The following is a 19,154-nucleotide window of genomic DNA, read 5'->3' as shown; positions in this document are numbered from 1 at the left end:
GGTGTTCTCAGGAGATCCCTGCCCTCCTCAGCCTCTCCAGGGTGTTCCCAGGAGATCCCTGCCCTCCTCAGCCTCTCCTGCAGCAGGAGGCATCTCCAAGGGCATTCCCAAAGTGGCTCTATTATTGGTGATAGTCCCTTACTGTATGGAGTAGAATATTTTATGAACCTGCAGTCAGAGGGAAAACGCCGTTGGGAATCAATGAAACCCCAGAGAGCAGGTTCCAGGTTCCCAGTGTGGCCTTGTGTGCACATAACTCACAGAAGGAACCATAGCAGTGTTCTGTGCCTCCCTCACTGCTGGGGTTAAATTAAGGATTAACTGTTGAGCTGGGTCTAAGAACAGCTCCCAACTTCCTGTTCTGGAGTCTCCTCCTGCCTCGGGAAGAGACTTTGATCTGGAGCTGCAGGAGCCTCTGCTGCATGTCAGCACAGATCTGCAGAGCCAGGCAGGATGTTTATGCTAATCCCACCTGCCTGCTCCATCCTATGGGAAACTCATTCCTTGGGAATCCTGGGGTGCAGCGTCTCTTAAACGGTGTTTCAAGCAGAGCTGCAAGGGGGCAGAGAGACCAGATGTGCTCAGATCAGCTCTGTCCCATTCCCAGCTGGGAATAAACAGCCTCCTCACCTGCTGCTGTTACTCCAGAGGCAAACACCAAATCCTGTCCCTTAACGAGCCCCTTTGTATTCCGTGTATTTAAAGCTCTTACTCCAAACTGGTTTCTCCTCGTTTTCTGCTCTTAATCTCACTTTGTTTTTAAAGCTGTTCCTTGTCTTCCCTTCCCAGTGCTGCCTCCGGTGCTGGTGCCTCGGCACACGGAGATTCCGGCCGAATTCCCACCCCTGGATGACTACAGCCACTCCATCCCAGAGAACACTAACTTCCCTGCAGGTATCGAGCCCCAGAGCAACTACATTCCAGGTACCTTGTGTCTTCCATACAGGGAGCAGAGGGAAGGGTCAGAGAACACTGGCAATCCTAACTGGGAATCCCAGACTTTCTGGGAATCTTCCTTTCCATCGTTCTTCTGGAGCTACAGAGTGTAGAAATAGCTGGAAATTGTAAATGTGGGCGCTCAGCAGGGCTGTTTGTGGCTTTGTTTTGTTGGTTTGAAACTCACCTCTTCATTCGGTGGTACAGCCTCGGTTTATTGTGAAATCTAAACTGGATGTTCCCTTACCAGGTTGAGATTTGAATGAAATTCAGCCATTTTGTGTAAAACTCTCCAAATTTCTGATGGAATTGAGCTCTTCTATTTATGTATCTCTTTAACAAGCAATTTACACCTTATTTGCATGGACAAGTTATGCAGCTGCACTCCAGGAGAGGAGAAATATGTGGACAGAAAACTCCCTCCATGGCTTAAAGTTTCATGGGACTGAAAATCCGGATTTTTTTGTTTTCCCCCTCCTGTGTTATTCACAAATATGGATATCACCCTGGCTGTGCTGGCTCCTCCCTCCAGCAGCTTGAGAAAGAAAAGTAATAAAAAAGAATTTGAGCTCCTTGTGAATGACAAGTGAATGTTTTTGGTGCCTAAAATCCAGACTTTTCAGTTGCACTGACAGTGTGATGGTTTTGTGCCTCCAGAGACCCCTCCTCCAGGCTATTTGAGTGAGGATGGAGAAACCAGTGACCACCAGATGAACCCCAGCATGGATGCAGGTAAGTCACCTTTGGGGTTTTAATTTAGTGGCTGTATCCCAAAGGAACTTGAACGTCCAGGTTTTCTCTCATCGCCACAAAAAGAAGTAGCCAGGTTTGGAATGAGGGTACCTAATTTATGTTCAAATAATCCATGTATTCTGTTCAAATAGCCCATATTAATGTTCAGATGTCATGGATTTCCCTCATTATAGAAAAAAAAATAGAAAGAAACGAGCTCAGAACAGTGTGAAAGTGAAAATGGGCTGCACCACCTGTCTGCATCCATGGGATGACATCCAAGTGCAGATATTGAAAATACAGGCCCAGAATTTGTGGCAGATTTACATGAGTGGGGATAAAATTCTGACAGCTTTTTGGTCAGATCTGTGTAACCTGATCCAATACTCCATTGTCCCAAACCCAGCAGGATTGGGGATATTAAAGTGTTCTGGTTTTAATTTATTTTGTCTGGCACTGTACACCCAAGCTCTTTAATGCCCAGCTAACTGGGTTTGTCAGGATGATACCTGAAACTAAAACAGCCAAGTGCTGCTCAGCTTGGAAAATTAAAGGGTTAAACTTGAGTGAATTCCCTGTGAAGGGGCAGCAAGGTGATATTTGAAGGAGTAATAAACATCAGAGAAGCTGCAGTGTCAAAAATGAGACTGCAGTGAGCAGTGGGTTGTCCCTCCAACAAGCCTGGGCAGCACTGCAGATCCTGTGAATGTTTTTTCCTGGTGCAGATTCCTTAGCAATAATTATCCCATCTTGATTTTCAGGTTCTCCAAACTTATCACCAAACCCCATGTCTCCAGCACACAACAATCTGGGTAAGCACATGATCTTGGGAGCTGGGTGTAATTACAGTCAAGAGGGTGACATTTGAATGATGCTGTTGAGGTTGTGCACTTCTTACAGTACTCCAATGGTTTTAAACTGCCAGAGGGCAGCTTTGGATTGGGAATTGTTCCCTGGGAGGCTGGGGAGAGGCTGGGATGGAATTCCCAGAGAAGCTGTGGCTGCCCCTGAATCCCTGGAAGTGTCCAAGGCCAGGCTGGAGCAGCCTGGGATAGTGGAAGTGTCCCTGGCCATGGCAGGAGATGGAACTGGATGGGATTTAAGGTCCCTTTTAATCCAACCCATCTTGGAATTCTGTGATTCTGTGAGACTGAGCATGGTCTGAGCAGAGAGAAGTGGAGGAGATGGGTAGGTGTGGGCTTGCAGAGTCCAAATGAGTGGGGAATGTGCAGGAATGCTGTGAATGGACTGGTCATGGACATTGCTGGAGCACCAGAGGTGTTTGTGGGTGGGGGAGATGCACAAAGCACAAATGCAGGGGAGGATTGTTCTGGCTGCTTTTCCTCACCCAAACTCAAGTTCCTCTGCAATGTGGAGTTGTTTTTCCCCCCAGCTCCATCCTGAGCACAGGGAGCACATTCCAGCCCCAAGGGCTCTGTCAGACCATGGCTGGCACTGACTCATTCCACACCTGTGACACCAAACAGGGGAACCCGGAGGAGAAGGGAGAGCAGCTGAACCTGAGACACCATCAGAGCTTTTGTGGCTCTCTCTGCTGCACCTCTGTTATCTCCAAAGTTCCACCCTTTATTTTCATTCTGATCTCCATCACTCTGAGCTCCTGCCCTGTTTGGAATTGCTCTGCCATAAAAATCCCTCCCAGCTCTGCCTGGCTGCAGGATCAGCTCCCCAACTGTTCATTAAGGCAGCAGACAGAGCCCACTTGAGACTCCTCTGGAATAACCATGGCCATAAAGTTTACATATGCTTTTAATCCTGGCACACAGGACTTTGACACTGCTCCAAAATTTGTCAGTCATTGGCTGACTTGTGGATATCTTGGGTCTGTTGAACAGAGGATTTCTTTTTTTTAATATTGCCATGGTGACACAAAACTTTTATTTCTTTAACTGCTGCAGCTCAAGAAGAGAATGCATGACTGAGACATTTTTATTTCATTTTTCCCAGTGTGCTGCCTGGGAGATGATGAGATTTTTCTTGCAATTTTTCCTTTTCTGTTTTTTTTCAAACCTAAAAATAAAAAGCCAGTTCCATGTAACAAACTCAACCTGGCAAGTGGTATCTGCCTTACATAAGGCAGAAAGGAGTTCCTAGGAAACAGCCCCCCAATATCCTTCTTAACAGGGACACTGGTTGTTAACACATCAGATGTCTCAGGTGCTGTCTGGGGACAAAAAAAAAAGGAGCAGGTGAAGCTGGTAAAGCACAAGGAATCTCTTTGTAGTCTGAGGAGCAGACAGCAGAGAAGCAGTTTAATTTACCAGCATTAAAAAACACCTTTAAATTCTTGCAAACCATATTTATTGCTCTCAGGCAGGAGCTTCCACAAATGAAGAACTTCTTGTTGCTTTTAATTTTATTTTAAATTTTTGCCTTTGAGGAAGCTACGAAATAATAAATGAAAGAGCAGCTGAGCCACGCTTAAAAGCTTCCAAGGGCAAAATTGTCATCACATGAGTGTTGTAAATGTCTTATCTGCAGCAAGGAGCTGCTCTCAGGGAAACCACACCTTCAGCCTGGTGCTCAGAGACCAGGAAAGGGGAGCTCTCTGTCCTCTCCACTTGGAGCTGTTGGTGTTGGGATGACTTTCAGCAGAACTCCACTGTCTAGGGCTGGACTTTGCTCTGCAGGAGTCTAATGAGGCTGTCTCTGTGTATTTGGGGAGAAGATAAAACAGAAATCCAAACCCCACAGCAGTGTGTGTGAGGAGGGAGTTTCTCAGCTCTCGAGCACAGGGAGGGCATTTCCAGCTTTGCCGTGAAGAAAACGATATCCCAGGATTGCTGTGTTTATTTGAGCAGAACTACCTGAAGCTTTTAAGACAGTTCATGTTGTGTAAACTGAACTTTGGACTTAAATCCCATGGCCATATTCCAGGGAGTTCCAGAGGCAATAAAGCAGCACAGAGCAAAGCAAGTGTGACACCAGGGTTACCTCGAGGAGCAGGGCAGGTTTTCCATGTCAGGCAGAAACGTGGGATGGAAGGAGCTCAGGGAATTTCTTCTTCTCATTCCCAAGCATAAAAGCATTGCAAGGTAACATACTGGGATTTTTTTTTCTCCATTCTCCTTTCAGTTTGTGTGTTGGAGTTGGAAGTGTTTGAGTTTTGGTTCCAAATTGCAGTTGTCGAGTTTTCAGTTGTCAAACACAAGCTTTAAGTGGAAGTCACAGATACCCAAGGATCTCTTCCCTATTGCTGAAACACGAACTGAGGGAAATACTAAAAACAAAATGAAAGGAGAGTTGCCAGCATTCTGTGGCCATTGGGAATGAAGTGAGGGAGTTCAGGCTGGCTGAGGAGCAGCCCTGTGGTCACACACACATTGTTGTTCCGAGGGGGCCGTCCCTTGGAGCGCAGGAAATCCATTGTCAGGGATTGCTCCACAGAAGGACTTGACGCAGGAGCTGTCAGAGGAATGAGCACATGGCCACGGTCACATCCAGGTCCCTCTGTCCCCCTGTCCCAGGGCACAGCCAGCCCTTCCCTGGGAGCACTCAGCTCTCTGCATCTCCTCGTTTCCAAGGAGGGAGCTGGGATTGGTACAGTTGGAAGCGTCTCTCAGTGAGTTCTGAGCCACATGGTGATCAAACACATTCCCTGAAATGAGGGTAACAACTTCCCTTGTGCTCAGAGGGGGGGAGCAGAGCAGGCAGCAGATTTTTCCCAGGACTTTCATCTGGCAGGGAGGATGCAGGACTGGGACCATCCCAGGGCCCAGGGGACACTTCTGACAGCAAAGCTGTTTCTGAGTCAAGGCTGAAATTGTGCAGAGATGATTCAGGCAGGATTTGCCTGGGTTTCATGTATCCTGTTTCATTGATTGTGTACCCCCACAGGGTTCTTTGGCTTTAGCAGAGCTGCATTCTCTTCCTTTTCCCTGAACACTGAAGCCATAAATTGAAAATGAATATTTAGGACAGCTCTAACACAAAAGGGAACTTGCCCATCCCACAGCAGCTTAAGCTGAAGTTTAAAACTACAAATCACAGGAGAAAGCAGCATCATTAAAAACTTGGTTGCAGTTTTTAGAGACAAGCTTTTCCTCAAACCAGGATTTGTTGGTTTATGTCTTTCCTCAAGCTGCAGATAAGCCAGAAGTAAAATTTCTGTACATCCTTCAGTGAGGAATCCACAGTTCCCTTGAGCCCCAACCAGGTGGAGATGGTTTCTGAAGGAAAGGACCACAAAACCTTGGACAGGTTTCAGTGTTTTTATAACTTGAATAGCACAAACCTGAGGATATTACTTAAGGATCAACACAAGTTGATTTTTTGGAGCTGAGCAGCCTTTTGATTAGAAAAGCACTTGCTGTGGAGTAAGAGCCCAGTCATGTGGAACTGATCTGTTTTCTTTGGTGGGTGGACTCACCTTGGGAGGCTCTGGGCAGAGCTGGTGTTTGCTGGGCCTCTCTCCAAACTGCGCTGGGGCCACAGAGCCCAGAGCAGTCCTGAGCTGGCCACAGCTGCTGGGGCTGAAATGAGCTGGAAAAACTTGCCTGGTGTGGCCATTTCCAGTGGGAAAACCAAACGTGGCATGCAGGAGAAAAAGGCAGGGACATTAAAGTTGTGTCACTCCTGGATGTGTGAAATAATCTGTTTCTATCAAGAGAGGGGCTTGCTTTGAGCTGTAAAATTAAAACGTGAGGAAGTGGCAGGTAAAAGAAGCTGGGAATGGGTGGAAGCTCCAAATTTCATGGATTTTGAAGCCTGCTAAGGATTACAGAGTTCCCCAGACACACTTATATTCAATTCCTTATTTGCTGTCAGCAAAGCTTGTAACAAAGCAGAAACCAAAGTGATTTTCCTAATTATTGGCTACTTTGGGAACTCTTCCAGCAGTGGAGAGGAAGCCAAGTGTGTCTTTTAGCTGCTCCAACCTGTGCCTGAAGGTTATGGAGTAACAGGTACAGGTGAGAAAAGACTCCCAAAGGCCTGCAGAGACCCTGGTCAGTGTGAGAGGAGGCTGGGGTGGTAAAAACCTGTCTTGGATTTTTTTGGAGTTGATCTCTTAAGCCCCACATTCTCCTAAGCCCTGCAGGAGCAGCAGATGGGAAAACCCATGGAAAAAGCTGGGTTTTGCTGCTTGATCTTAACTCCTTGGCCAGATGGGAGCTCTTCTGTTCTGTCTTTAAGCACCATTAGAATGGGGATGAAGTGATAAACTGGGGCTGGAGGGAATTCTTCTCCTGCACTGGATGTAGGGAACAGCACTTAGGAATTGGCTGGGTCTGCTTTGCACATCCCCTGCTCAGCTTGGCTCTCAGCAGAGCTGGGCACCTCCTTGTGCTGCATTTCCAGGAAATTTGACTTGAGCTCTGCTGGAGTCTCCTCAGCTTCAGTGGGAGCAGTGAAATCATTCAGTGCTGTTTGAGTGCCCACCCTGCCTTCCTGAGGCTGCCTCAGCTCCCTCTGCTCCTCAGCTCCAGCCCCTTGGCTTTGGTCCACGAGGCAAACCAGGACCCCAGGGGAAGAGCTGAGCCTTCACCTGTTGGAAAAATGGATTTTCCTGCGGTGGTTTGAGATCCAGTGCACTGGGAAAAAGGTTTTTAAATTTGATGCCAGTGTTAAAGGCGGTTTGGGGCATATTTCAGACTCCACTGGTTTCACCAGTGCCAGAGAGGTCACAGCAGAGTGAGTGACAAGGAAAGTTGCATTTACTGGTTGGAAGTGCACAGATTTAGGGTGCAGCACACCTGTGCTATCCACAGCAGGTTGTGCTTTATTCTTTCCAACATTTTCTGCTCCTTCTTTTTCTTTGTCTCTTTAAGGAATTGGTTACCTAAAAGTGATCCCACATTTCATAGTAAAGCTGAGTTTATTTATTTAATTCCCCCCAAGTGTGAGGCCGCTCAGTGACACCCCACTTACTAAATGAGTAATGCCTTTGTTTGTGATTGCTCCACATACCAGAAGCTCCAGGGGTGATGTCACCTCCTTGCTGCCATCCATTCAAATGAAACTTTGGTTGAAGTGATCCTGAGGAATGAAGCAGAACAATATCCCAAACCAGTTGGGGTTTGTTTTTTTCTCATCCCCTTTTCCCTTGCTGATTTGGTGTTTGTTTGGTGCAGACCTGCAGCCCGTGACCTACTGCGAGCCGGCCTTCTGGTGCTCCATATCCTACTACGAGCTCAACCAGAGGGTGGGAGAGACTTTCCACGCCTCGCAGCCCTCCATGACCGTGGATGGCTTCACTGACCCCTCCAACTCAGAGCGTTTCTGCCTGGGTTTGCTGTCCAACGTCAACAGGAACGCGGCCGTGGAGCTCACGAGGCGGCACATCGGTAACTCCTGCTCCGTGGGCAGAGCCCACAAAAACCCCTCCACAAAAACCTCAAAAAAAACCCCAAAACCAGCAGGTTTAGAGCCCTGGGTGGGAATATCCATGGATTCCAGCAGGTTGATCTCCCTGCTGGAACAAATTAACAAACGTTAATCTGTGTTTTTGCACGTAGTAATACAAAAATGCACTGAGGAACGCTAAAATTACTGCATGTCATAGAATTTCAACCATTTCACACACTCTGTCTGGAGGGATGTCAGGGATAATTTTGTGTGTTCCTTTCCCCCCCTGCACTTTTATTTTCTGACTGACCTTTTATAAGTGGAAACTGAGTTACTTGATTGTCATCTCAATTTCCACTTTTCCTGCAAGGTCCCAGGACCTCAATTTGTTTTCAGTGAAACTTGCATTAAGTGGAACATCCCAAATTTCTGCAATTTTGCTAAAAGTAAATTGCTGTTTTCTGCTGACTCCTATCAAAAATGAACCTGATTTTTGTCCTAATTTTGCTCCCCTTTCCTGAGCAATAGGAGAATCCTCCCTCTTGCACAGGAGGATCTTTCCTCACTTGTTTTGAAGATCATTATTCTCCAATCCCCAAAACCCAAGATTCAGAAATCAGATTTTAAATGCAGCAGACTCCTTCTGCTCTGTGGAAGGATGAAAACAGCACTTTCAAACAGGAATGTGAGACCACAGCAAATGTTTATTTTGAGGAACAAAATGTATTCAACTTTGTTCCTTTATTAACTGAGATTTTAACGATTTGTGTAAACACCTATGGGCAATTCATGTGTCCTTGTACACAAAGTCATCTCCAGCAAAAGGCAAGGATTTGGAAGTGCTTTGGGATTTTTCATTGAGTAATTCCCCAAACAGTTGTGTCCAGCTGGGATGACTTTCAGAAGGAATTATGATCTTCATGTGTTAACTGATAGAACATTCATATGGAAAGTATCAGTGTGTGCGTGTGTTTGGAGAGACCTGGCTGGGGCTGGAGGAACAATTCCAGCTGGAATTGGTGCTCCTGCCTCCCTCAGCTCACCTGGCCCATGGAGCAGTTTATTGGAATGTCCAGTGGGACAGAATTTCCATCACTGGGAGCTGAGCTGCTGGTTTAGAGCTGGCTGAGGGAGCTATTCCAGCCCTGGGGGCAGATATCCACAGATCTTCCCCTGACTGCTTCCCTTGAGGGAGCTCTCCCAGCCCCTGGGGCAGTTTTTCCCCCCAAGGGAGCTCTCCCAGCACCTTGGGACAGTTTCTCCTGGTGTTTTTCCCCCTCAGGGAGCTCTCCCAGCCCTGGGGTCAGTTTTTCCCCCCAAGGGAGCTCTCCCAGCACCTTGGGACAGTTTCTCCTGGTGTTTTTCCCCCTCAGGGAGCTCTCCCAGCCCTGGGGTCAGTTTTTCCCCCTCAGGGAGCTCTCCCAGCACCTTGGGACAGTTTCTCCCCCCTGAGGGATTTCTCAAAGCCCCTGGGGCAGTTTTCCCTGGTGTTTTCCCCCTGAGGGGGCTCTCCCCAGCCCTGGGGTCATTTTTTCCCCCTCACAGAGCTCTCCCGGCCCCAGGTTCAGTTTCTCCCTCCTCATGGAGCTCTCCCAGCCCTAGGGTCAGTTTTCCCCGGTGTTTTCCCCCCTCAGGGAGCTCTCCCACCTCCAGGGGCAGTTTTTTCCCCATGAGGGAGCTCTCCCAGCCCTGGGGTCAGTTTTCCCCGGTCTTTTTCCCCATGAGGGAGCTCTCCCAGCCCCGGGCTCAGTTTTCCCCGGTGCTTTTCCCGGTGTTTCCTCTCTGACCCCAGGCTGTGTTCGCAGGCCGCGGTGTCAGGCTGTACTACATCGGCGGGGAGGTGTTCGCCGAGTGCCTCAGCGACAGCGCCATCTTCGTGCAGTCCCCGAACTGCAACCAGCGCTACGGCTGGCACCCGGCCACGGTCTGCAAGATCCCGCCAGGTAAGGGCGACATGTGGCACCTGCCGGGACAGCTCTGCTCCTCACACCTGTGGGGATGGCTCTGAGCACCCAGCCTTCCGTAAATCATCCACCGGCTTGGGTGGGAACATCCCCTGCCGCACCTTCCCGTGCTGCTGCAAGCCCTGTCCAGCCCGGCCTGCAGCGCTTCCAGGGGTGGGGAGTCCACAAATTCCCTGGAAAATCTATTTTACTCTTTTAGAAGCTGCTTGGCAATTGCAACAGGGCATTTTTATATCCTAAGGGATGGAGGTGCTGCCGAAGGAAGCTGCTCCAATAGTTGCACTACGTTCGTCCAACAGAACAGAATCTAGAGCAGAATCTGCCACTTGTTCCTTCAGTGTTTTATCAGTCCATTGTTGTATTGTAATTATCTCATAGACACATTGATAATTTAGTTTGTTCCTCTAAGTAATGGTAAGAAATTTCTCTTAATTTAGATTCATCCATAATAGATGTAAATTGTTCCCTTTTTTCTGGTCTCTCTCCCTCCTCTGTGTGAATTAGTTTGTTCTAAAGAAATCACATTTGCAGACAGCTCGTTGTTCTGGTTACAGTCTAAAGTTTTTGCTGAAAGATTACAAGTTAATTTATTTCACCTATCTGGGAAGAAAAGGCTTTTTTGTTATATAAATGCAAAAAACTGGTAAGAGAGGAGATGCTGTTTGAAATGGAATTTGGTTATTTAGCTCAGCTTACACAAGCTGACTTTTATGGTTAAAAGCCTGTATATATTTAAAAACTGAACTTCTTTGTTTAAAAATATTTGAATTCTTTTCTTTTGAGAGGAGATCCATACACTCCAAGCTCTGGCCCATCTTAATGGCTTTCCTTTCTCAGATGCAGCTGCCAGTGCTGCAAATTATGACTTAATTCTCTACCACATCACAGGAGTCCACCCTGGCTGGAGTCAGCATCTGCAGACATGAAAAGCCCACATTTCCGCTCGGGACCCAGCTCAGGCGCAGTTTTTGGATGCCAGCTCTCCCCACTTTTGCCACAGCCTTTTGCTGCCTCTTCTTCAAATGTTTGCTGGCCTTGAAGCAGTTTCTTCATTGCTTTGTTGACAGGATTGAGTCATTCCCACACTTCCCCATGGAGAGACCTGTTCCCAAGCGTTCCTGGGGGCTGGGATCCAGCACTGGGATCCTCCTGGAGTTTATTCCTCCTTCCCTGAGCTCAGCCTGGCCCTGACACTTTCACCCTTCAAACTCCCTGAGCCTGCAGCCCCTGGGCTTTTCCCTGGTTCCAGAAGTGGGCAGTGCTTCCTGCAGCTGCTGTGGTCACCCTTTGCTCCACACCAGATGAGCCCAGGAGAGGAGGCTCACAAGTGATTTTTAGCAAAACACAATTCATCCCACTCCAAATGTTGTTTTTCAGCCTTGGCCCGTGTTTAATCCCAAATGAGTCTTAGCTGAGTGCCTGGTTTCAGAGTTTTAACTTGTTTATGGTTATCTGGGAGAAAGCAAACGGAGAAACACTTTTTATAAGAGTGGGGCATAATTTATTTATCTAAACTATGAAGGATGTTATTATATTTCACCTTTTCCCCCTAAGAACAGTTGAATAAGTTGTTCTCAGTTGTTTAGCTGGGGCTAAACATCAGGGGAAAAACTTCAGTTTTAAAAGGGAAGTGTTTTGGCACGTGACAGTGAAACTGGAGAGAGGATTTTAGCAGGAGCAGCCCTGCCACCAGCCCTGGCAGCCTCTTTAACCCTCAGAGCTGTGTCAGAGTGGTTTCACTTCACAACTTCCCCGTTCTGTGACAGACTCCATGTCAGTCCTGCACCAGGGAGCTCCTGGGTTTAACCTGTGCATTCCTGCCCTCCAGGCCCTGCAGGGATCTCTGCTGCTGAGTGATCAGTCACAGTCAGGCTTTAAATTACAATAGGAGGGAAATAGTGTCCAGGATGGAGAAGGAGGTTCCACAGGAGGATCCCAAGCCTGGTCTCTCCAGTCACAATCTGCTGGGGAGCTCCAGCATTCAGAATTCTCAGCTTTTCCTTCTTCCTGTTAAAATGTGGCAGCCTCAGTTCCTGTCTCAGGGCTCTGAGGACATGGGAAATCAGCCTGGAGTTCCTCTGAAAAAAGCCAGCATTCTCAACCCCACCAAGCCAATGCCTTGTCCTTGCTGTGTCCTTTCCCCCAGGCTGTAACCTGAAGATTTTTAACAACCAGGAGTTCGCTGCCCTGCTGGCGCAGTCGGTGAACCAGGGCTTCGAGGCCGTGTACCAGCTGACCCGCATGTGCACCATCCGCATGAGCTTCGTCAAGGGCTGGGGCGCCGAGTACAGGTGGGCACCCAGCAGGGCTCTGCCCCTGCAGCCCTCAGCTCCAGCTGGGACAGAACTGTCACTCCCCTTCAGCCCCCTCAGCCTGGGCAGGAGCACGGGGGGCTGTGGCTCTGGGGAATGGGTTGGTCTTTGTGGGGTACACCTGGGAGGAGCTAAGAGCTTTACCTGGAGCACACAGATAAATCCATGTGGTCCTGGTAGGAGATACATGTTTTTTCCTTGAAATTAGATGTGTGTTGGTTAGTTTGAGTGCCTTAAGACTGCACTTCTGTCAAGATAGGATTATAGAATCCTGGAATGGTTTGGGTTGGAAAGGACCTTAAAGCTACCCCTGCTGTGGACAGGGACACTTCCACTGTCCCAGGTTGTTCCAGCCTGGCTTTGGACATTTCCAGGGATCCAGGGGCAGCCACAGCTTCTCTGGGCACCCTTTGCCAGGGTTTCACCACCCTCAAGGGAATTCCTTCCCAATATCCCATCTAACCCTGTCCTCTGTCAGTGGGAAGCCATTCCCTGTGTCCTGTCCCTACATGCTCTTGTGGAAGTAGGGTCAGTGCTTCCCATGGGTTGGATTTAATGCTTCTTTCATCAGGGACTAATGGGATTAAAATAAAAGCAGATTGGCTTGAAAAAAATTCTATTTGGAAAAACAGTGAGAGTTGCTGCAAAATTATAGTTAAATATTATAGTTAAATTGATAGTTAAATCTCCTGATCCTTTCCTTAGGGTTTGCCATAGGGCAAGTAGGAGAATGTAGGAGCAGCAGGATCACTGTTTTTCCCAGTGAATTCTGAGGCTAAAAGGGAGATGCAGGAGGTCTGGTGTGTGGGGTGGGTGATGTGGTTACTCTGACCCCGCAGGGACACTGGAGATGCTGTGGGAACAGAATATTCCACAGCTTTGCTGTCACCCCACTGGTGAGCACAATCTGAGGGAGAGCAATCAGGGATGGATGGTACAAGCAGGGGAACTGAAATTCAGTGGAAAGTGGGTGTTGTTTTCTGAGAGGGAAAGCTGGTGAGGATTTAAGCCCAGAGTGATGTGGAAATATTTGACTCTGCCCCCTTTGAAGCTGTGGCCTTACTCGAAGCTCCGTGGGGTCGCTGCCATTCCAGGGCTGCTCCTGCGGCTGTGCAGGAGGGGGAGATGCCTCAGGATCAGCTGGAGCCCGGGCCCTGCACGTTGCTCTGCCACTTTCTTCATTTCTCCAGATGTTTGGAGTCCATTTTGTTTTGAAATCGTCCTGAGCTCGGGCCAGAGCAGCTCAGGGCTGGCTCCCAGCCAGGCCCTAATGAGCTCCAGACGAGCGTGACTTACGGAAAGTCAGGGATCCCCGTGGGGCTCCGGAGCACGGAAAGCCTGCGCTCACACCGGAGCTGCTCTCCCCATCCCGCCTCTCTGTGCCACATCTGATTCAGAGATGGAGATGTTCCTGTGGGAGCATCCAGAGTGCTGTTCCCTGATCCCTGCTTCACCCTTGGGCAGTCTGGATGGGGGGTGTTTAGGGCTCCTCTGTGCCAGGGGTTTGGTGCAGGGAAGGGGGAGCAGCCAATTCCATGAGCAGCCTGTGATGGAGAGGGACAGGGATGGTGGTGGGAGCTCAGGGCAGCCCTGCAGGCACAGCGTCCCCTTTTCACCCCTGGTTTGTCCCTGGGTCCCACAGATCTCAGGTTCTCCCTCCCACCACCAGATTCCAAGGACAGCTTCTGTGGGAAATTGGGGTGTAAAGCAAGGCTGTTTCTCCTGCTCTGTAATCTCCCTCCTCCACAGCAGCTGTCCCTGCCTGGAACAAGACCTCAGCCGTGCTTCAGCAGAGGAGGGAGAGCCCCTGGCTCCATGTCTTGGTCTCCCCTTCTTTCTTTTCCTCCCCATCTCTGTGTCCAAAGGGCTTGGGGTGAGCTCTTCCCAGCTTTTCCATGTTTTACTAAAACCCAAAGGTACAACAAAAAGTGAATATCCTTGTCTTGTGCATAGGGAAACTGAACATAAATGGTAAACACAGACCTTGCTGTCTAACTAGGAAAGGTCTGCAAAGAAAAATGGATTTTGCTTAGATCAACACCTTCCTTTCCCTTCAGGGAATCAGCTGCCTGTTCCCAGGAATCTGAGCAGTAAATAGCAAGTTGCTCCTGTGGGATTGTAACAAATATGAAGGGACAAAGGTGGGTTTTTAAAAGAAATCAGCAGCGCAGGCCAGAGGCTGTTCCAGGGGAGAGACATTCCTTTGGCCAGGATGGTTGTGTGAGCAGGGAGGAACTCTCAGGAGCTGGGAAACCTTTCCATTTGTGGAGTTGTGTGGGTCACATTGGTGTTGTGTGCTCTCTCCCCCTGGCAGGAGGCAGACTGTGACCAGCACTCCCTGCTGGATCGAGCTGCACCTCAACGGCCCCTTGCAGTGGCTGGACAAGGTCCTCACACAGATGGGCTCCCCCAGCATCCGCTGCTCCAGCGTCTCCTAAGGAAACTCCTCCAGGGGGCCCTCCCAGGGGGGAGCAAAGACTCGGGAAAACCCTTAGCAAAGGCATAGTAAACAACTCCCCAGTTACTCAAGCGATGAGAAAGAAAATCTGCTTCAGAAACAAAAAAAGAAGTGGGTTTTCTTTGTTTTGTTGTTGTTTTTAAGTACCCATTTAAGCCACTTCCACTGAAACTGTCGGCACTTTGGTCGGGATGCTCCGGGGCCGCTGCAGTTGGAATTTGGAGCTGGAGTTGGTGAGGATGAGGAGCTGGAGAAGTTGTTTCAGTGGAGAGCAGGCAGTGCCCACCTGGCTCTGGGGCTGTGTGAGCACACAGGAGCCGTCCCAGCTCCAAGGAACTTCCCCTTCCCTCACACAACTCCAGGCTCCTGCAGCATCCCGGGAACAGCAGAGCTCGTGGAACTCCAGGATGGAAACAGCAGAGCCCGTGGGACTGCGGGATGGCTCCTGCTCGTGCATTCCTTCAGCACCCACCTGATCCACAGCAGATCAGCAGCAGCAGGGGGAAGGAGGCATTTCAAACACCCAGAAGAATTCCCCCAGGAGGGTTCCGAAAAGGAAGGAATTTCCACGCTGGACTTGCAGCAAGGAGGCCTTTCCTGGTGCCCTCATGGATCAGCCTGGATTCACACGGAGCAAAAGGCCCAGTTTGAGGCTCCTCCTGGTGTTGCTGCTCCCAGAGGGGCAATTGTCCCATGGGGAGCCCTGGCTGTAGCAGCCCAAGCTCTGCTCTCTGCAGCCTGTCTGCATGAACTGCAGCAGGGCTGGGCTGTGTTCCCTTCCTCTCCCGAAGCCCCAGGGGTGTCCAGGGGGAGCAGGGATGGAATGTCCAGGCCTGGCTGCACCCCTGGAGGAGGGAGGATCCCGTGCTGTCACATGCAGCAGCCAGGACATCTCAGACACAACCAGCCCTCTGTGAGAAACTTGTTCCAGCTGATGAAAATGCTCTAAGATGTGTTTTTGCCTGGAGAAATCGGGAGAGTGTGTATTTACTTGTATTATAAAATGTTCATTTTAAACATACATGCTCCAGACTGTTTAATATTTTTTATCCCTGCAGCAACTGTCGTGGCAAACAACTTCCACAACTGGAAAAAAAACCCTTAGCACTTGTTTTTATGGTTCACATTTGCCAAATAAGTCTCATAATTTTGTCAGTGCTGTCCAATTATCTGTTTCTTTATATCTGCAGTGAATATCTTATGCATTTGTGCCAAAATATTAGAGGGGGAGGGGAGAAAGTGATAATCAGTTTCCTATGGAAATCTTTTTTTTTTTTTCTTGTTTTTGTTATCTATGAAAGACAAACAAGCTGGATGTGGCTGTGGGAAGGACTGACTGGGATGGACTTGAGGATGGTTTTGATAAAGCTTTAGTCCTGTAAACTTCAGTGGGAGTGCCCTGATCCACTGGGGAAACTGATTGGATCAAAGACCCACCAGGAATTTCCAGGCACCTCCTTTTCCACCTGCTCGTTCCTCTGAGACCTCTGCCAGCCTCTCGTGGTTTGCCAAACCCCACCACTCCCGGAGCTGAGGGGAGCAGGTGCCAGCAGAACAGATCCCAGAGGCCACTGCTGCTGCTTGAAATGCAGATGAAGGGATGCTTCGGGGAGTTTCCTTCCAGAAACGAGGAATTCTCTTGTTAAAAACATCTGAAATGTAAATTCTTAAATGACTCTCAGTGGTGGACGTGCTCTGGTGACACAGGACTTTGGAATATCCTCTGGCTGAGTCTGGACTGGAGATGTTCTGTGCAGCACAAGCAGCGCTGGAGGCTTTTAGGGTGTTTGATTTGTTAAATTTTACAATGTGTCTGATCTGAGTTACGCCTCTGACTGCACAGACTGGGGCAAGAAGGGGTCTGTGTAAAATAGGATTTTTTTGGGCCATTTACAAAGCAGGTCTGTTGTCACCAATGATTGGTTCAAATGCAGGTTTCTGTCATAGCTGCAAAGAAAAAATTATCCTGAATTTTGTAGAAATATTTGACTTTTGGTTGTTTAAATGAGAGAGGAAAAGATCTGCTCTGTAAAATGGCCCCAGGTTTTCTCCACGAGTGTCTTATTTTGATGACAAATGTTATTGTTGTTGTTGTTGTTGTCCCCATAATCACAGAGGAAATTGGGCTCCGGTGCCTCCTGCATTAACCACAGAAATGTCCTCTGCAATTCCAGGGCCAGGGATTACAGGTGATGCTGTGAGCAGGAGCCCAGCCTGATCCAGAGGCCACGAGTGGGAATAAATCCCAACTTTAATATGAAATCTGCACACAGTCACCTCCTCAGCCAACCTGGACTTCCACTGGGAACCAGAGCTGCAGCTCCTTGCTAAAGGATAATTAATTGCTGACCATTATTAATTGAGGCCTTTTGAAACCCAGGATTCAGATGATGCATAAAAACTTTATTCTCCCCTCATCATCCCTTAAGTAAAATGACTTCCAGTGGGAAATGTGAGCTGGTCCAGCAGTGCAGTGAGCTCGAGGGGAGATCATCTCCACTGCAGCATTAATTTCCTCTCTCCCCTTTGTTTGCTGCTCCCTGATTTGTAAAAGCTCTGGGGGTTCTGGAGTGACAGAAGAGGAGGGGATGAGGCTGGGCTGGGGTGAGCCCAGGAGTTGAGTCCACGCTGCCCTGCATGGTCACAGCTGCAGGGGCTGCAGATGGAAGTGAATTCCCGTTCCTGTGGCCTCCAAGGACAGGGAGCAAGGGTTGGGCTGGGATTTCTGGAGGCAGCAGGGCCCTGAGGGCACGGGAGGCTTTGTTTGATTTCTCCTAGAACCTGATTAAAGCAGCTTTGGTGTGGAGCTCAAAGGGATGGGAGCAGATTGCAGCTCCAGGCTGGAATATCCTCTCATTTCATGGCAGGCTGGGCTCGTTTCACAGGATTTCACCCATTTTTGTTCCTCCAGAGTCAGCAGCAGGACCTTTGACTCTTTGGTGTGGCTGCACCCAGTGCTTTCCAGGCTGTGGTGATCTGTTTATTGTTCATGTATTGAATTGCAGGTTGTATTTTGTGTTAAGCTTGTCTTAGGAGTAATCCAGTGCTGCCCATTTGAACTAATCTCCAGCAATCAGTGTGCATATGCACAAAGATGGAGAAATCCCTTCATAAGGCATTTCCCAGGAGCTCTGGCTGCCCCTGTGTGCCAGGGAAAGGCTGAGGGAGCCCCTGAGTTACTCACAGCTTCCTCCCCATTGGATCAGCGTAGTTGAAGCCTGCAGGGTGAAGGATGTTCTGGACTCAGCTCAGGCAGCGAGTGGTGACACCTGTGCCTTGAGCTGCTTCCTGACTGGAAAAGCAGGAAGAACCCAGCCCAGAGAAGGATTTCAGCCACATCCCACAGCATCCAGGAGCTCTCCTGGGTCTCTGAGGTACTGGCGAGGCAGGAGGATGGAGTTTCATGGCTGTGCTGAGCTGGGATAAGAACCAGGCCCTCTCTAGTGGTGGCCTGACCAGTGTGGTTGAGAAGCTCAATGTTTTTTACTGTGTATCTGCTTTTGTATTTATGTGTCTTTCTCAAATATTCAGATGAATCCAATATTTAATTTTTAGCAGAAGGGGCAATTAAGGACTCAGAGTATTAAATACTCCATCTGCTCCTTGCTGACGATTGCTGGAAATGAGGAGTTGATGATGTGAGAACAGAGCTGAGCACAAAGTGCCCCGAGCCCTCGGGAGCCGCGGTGCAGCACCGAGTCAGGGTCCCAGACAGGCCCTTTGTGTTCCTGGGGGTTTGATGAGGCTTTAAAAACCAAACCCTGTTCCTCCTCAGCTGCTTGGCTCACCTTGTGCCCCTTCTGGAGCTGCTTGGCTCATCTTGTGCCCCCTCCAGACCTGGCTGGCTCATCTTGTCCTGCTCCAGAGCTGCTTGGTTCCCGGTGTGCCCCTCCAGGTTCCTGTCCTGGCTGCAGCCCCGGGTGTCTGTGCAGCTCTGGCCCTGCAGGGATCCCCAGGAGCTGTCGGAGTTGTGAGTTCCTCCCCTGCTGTGCCCCCTCCTGCTTTCCCTGCAGCGTTCCTGCCTTCGTTACTCCGACTGTCCCATGTACGCCCTCCCCTCTCCATGTGGAACTGTAAGGTCTGATTCTGACATTTTAATAAACTTTGATTTGAAAACCGAGGCTCGTGAGCTAATCAGGCTGTTGGAGGAATGTGTTTAAGGGCACAGATTGACAGTCTGGGTGTTGCCATGACGGTAATTGGGACACAGCAGCTCCTTAGGTTTGTGCAGAGAAGGTCATTCCCAGGAAAATACACAAAAGCTCAGTGACAGGTAAGAGCCTCGTTCTTTTTACAGCTGGGACAGTTTTGTTCAAGAATTTAAAGCCAAATACATAAAAAATAATTTTAAAATTGCATTTAGTTCTTTTAACGGGACTCAAGGGTGAGTAGAAGTGGAGTTCCGAGCTCCGAGGATTTACTGTCCAGTTGCTGGGGAAGTCAGAC

General features: G+C 49.0%; 1 protein-coding gene across 2 annotated transcripts in view; it reads left to right on the top strand.

Moving 5' to 3' along the window:
* SMAD3 (SMAD family member 3) overlaps positions 1 to 18,828 on the top strand; it is a 68,158-nt gene extending 49,330 nt beyond the window's left edge. Inside the window, exons 3-9 of one of the 2 annotated variants that reach the window (XM_058846835.1) lie at positions 790 to 894; positions 1,594 to 1,668; positions 2,430 to 2,480; positions 7,761 to 7,973; positions 9,780 to 9,917; positions 12,085 to 12,229; positions 14,565 to 18,828. In XM_058846835.1, the coding sequence (XP_058702818.1) occupies positions 790 to 894; positions 1,594 to 1,668; positions 2,430 to 2,480; positions 7,761 to 7,973; positions 9,780 to 9,917; positions 12,085 to 12,229; positions 14,565 to 14,688 (851 nt within the window). In that variant the 3' untranslated portion in view covers positions 14,689 to 18,828. Of the gene's footprint in view, positions 1 to 789; positions 925 to 1,593; positions 1,669 to 2,429; positions 2,481 to 7,760; positions 7,974 to 9,779; positions 9,918 to 12,084; positions 12,230 to 14,564 lie in introns of both variants that reach the window. The other variant, XM_058846834.1, reaches the window with a different exon arrangement.
* The last annotated feature ends 326 nt before the right edge of the window (positions 18,829 to 19,154 follow it).

Source organism: Poecile atricapillus, chromosome 11 (genome assembly GCF_030490865.1).
Source record: "Poecile atricapillus isolate bPoeAtr1 chromosome 11, bPoeAtr1.hap1, whole genome shotgun sequence".
NCBI lineage: Eukaryota > Metazoa > Chordata > Aves > Passeriformes > Paridae > Poecile > Poecile atricapillus.
This window is presented reverse-complemented; position numbering and strand designations above follow the sequence as displayed.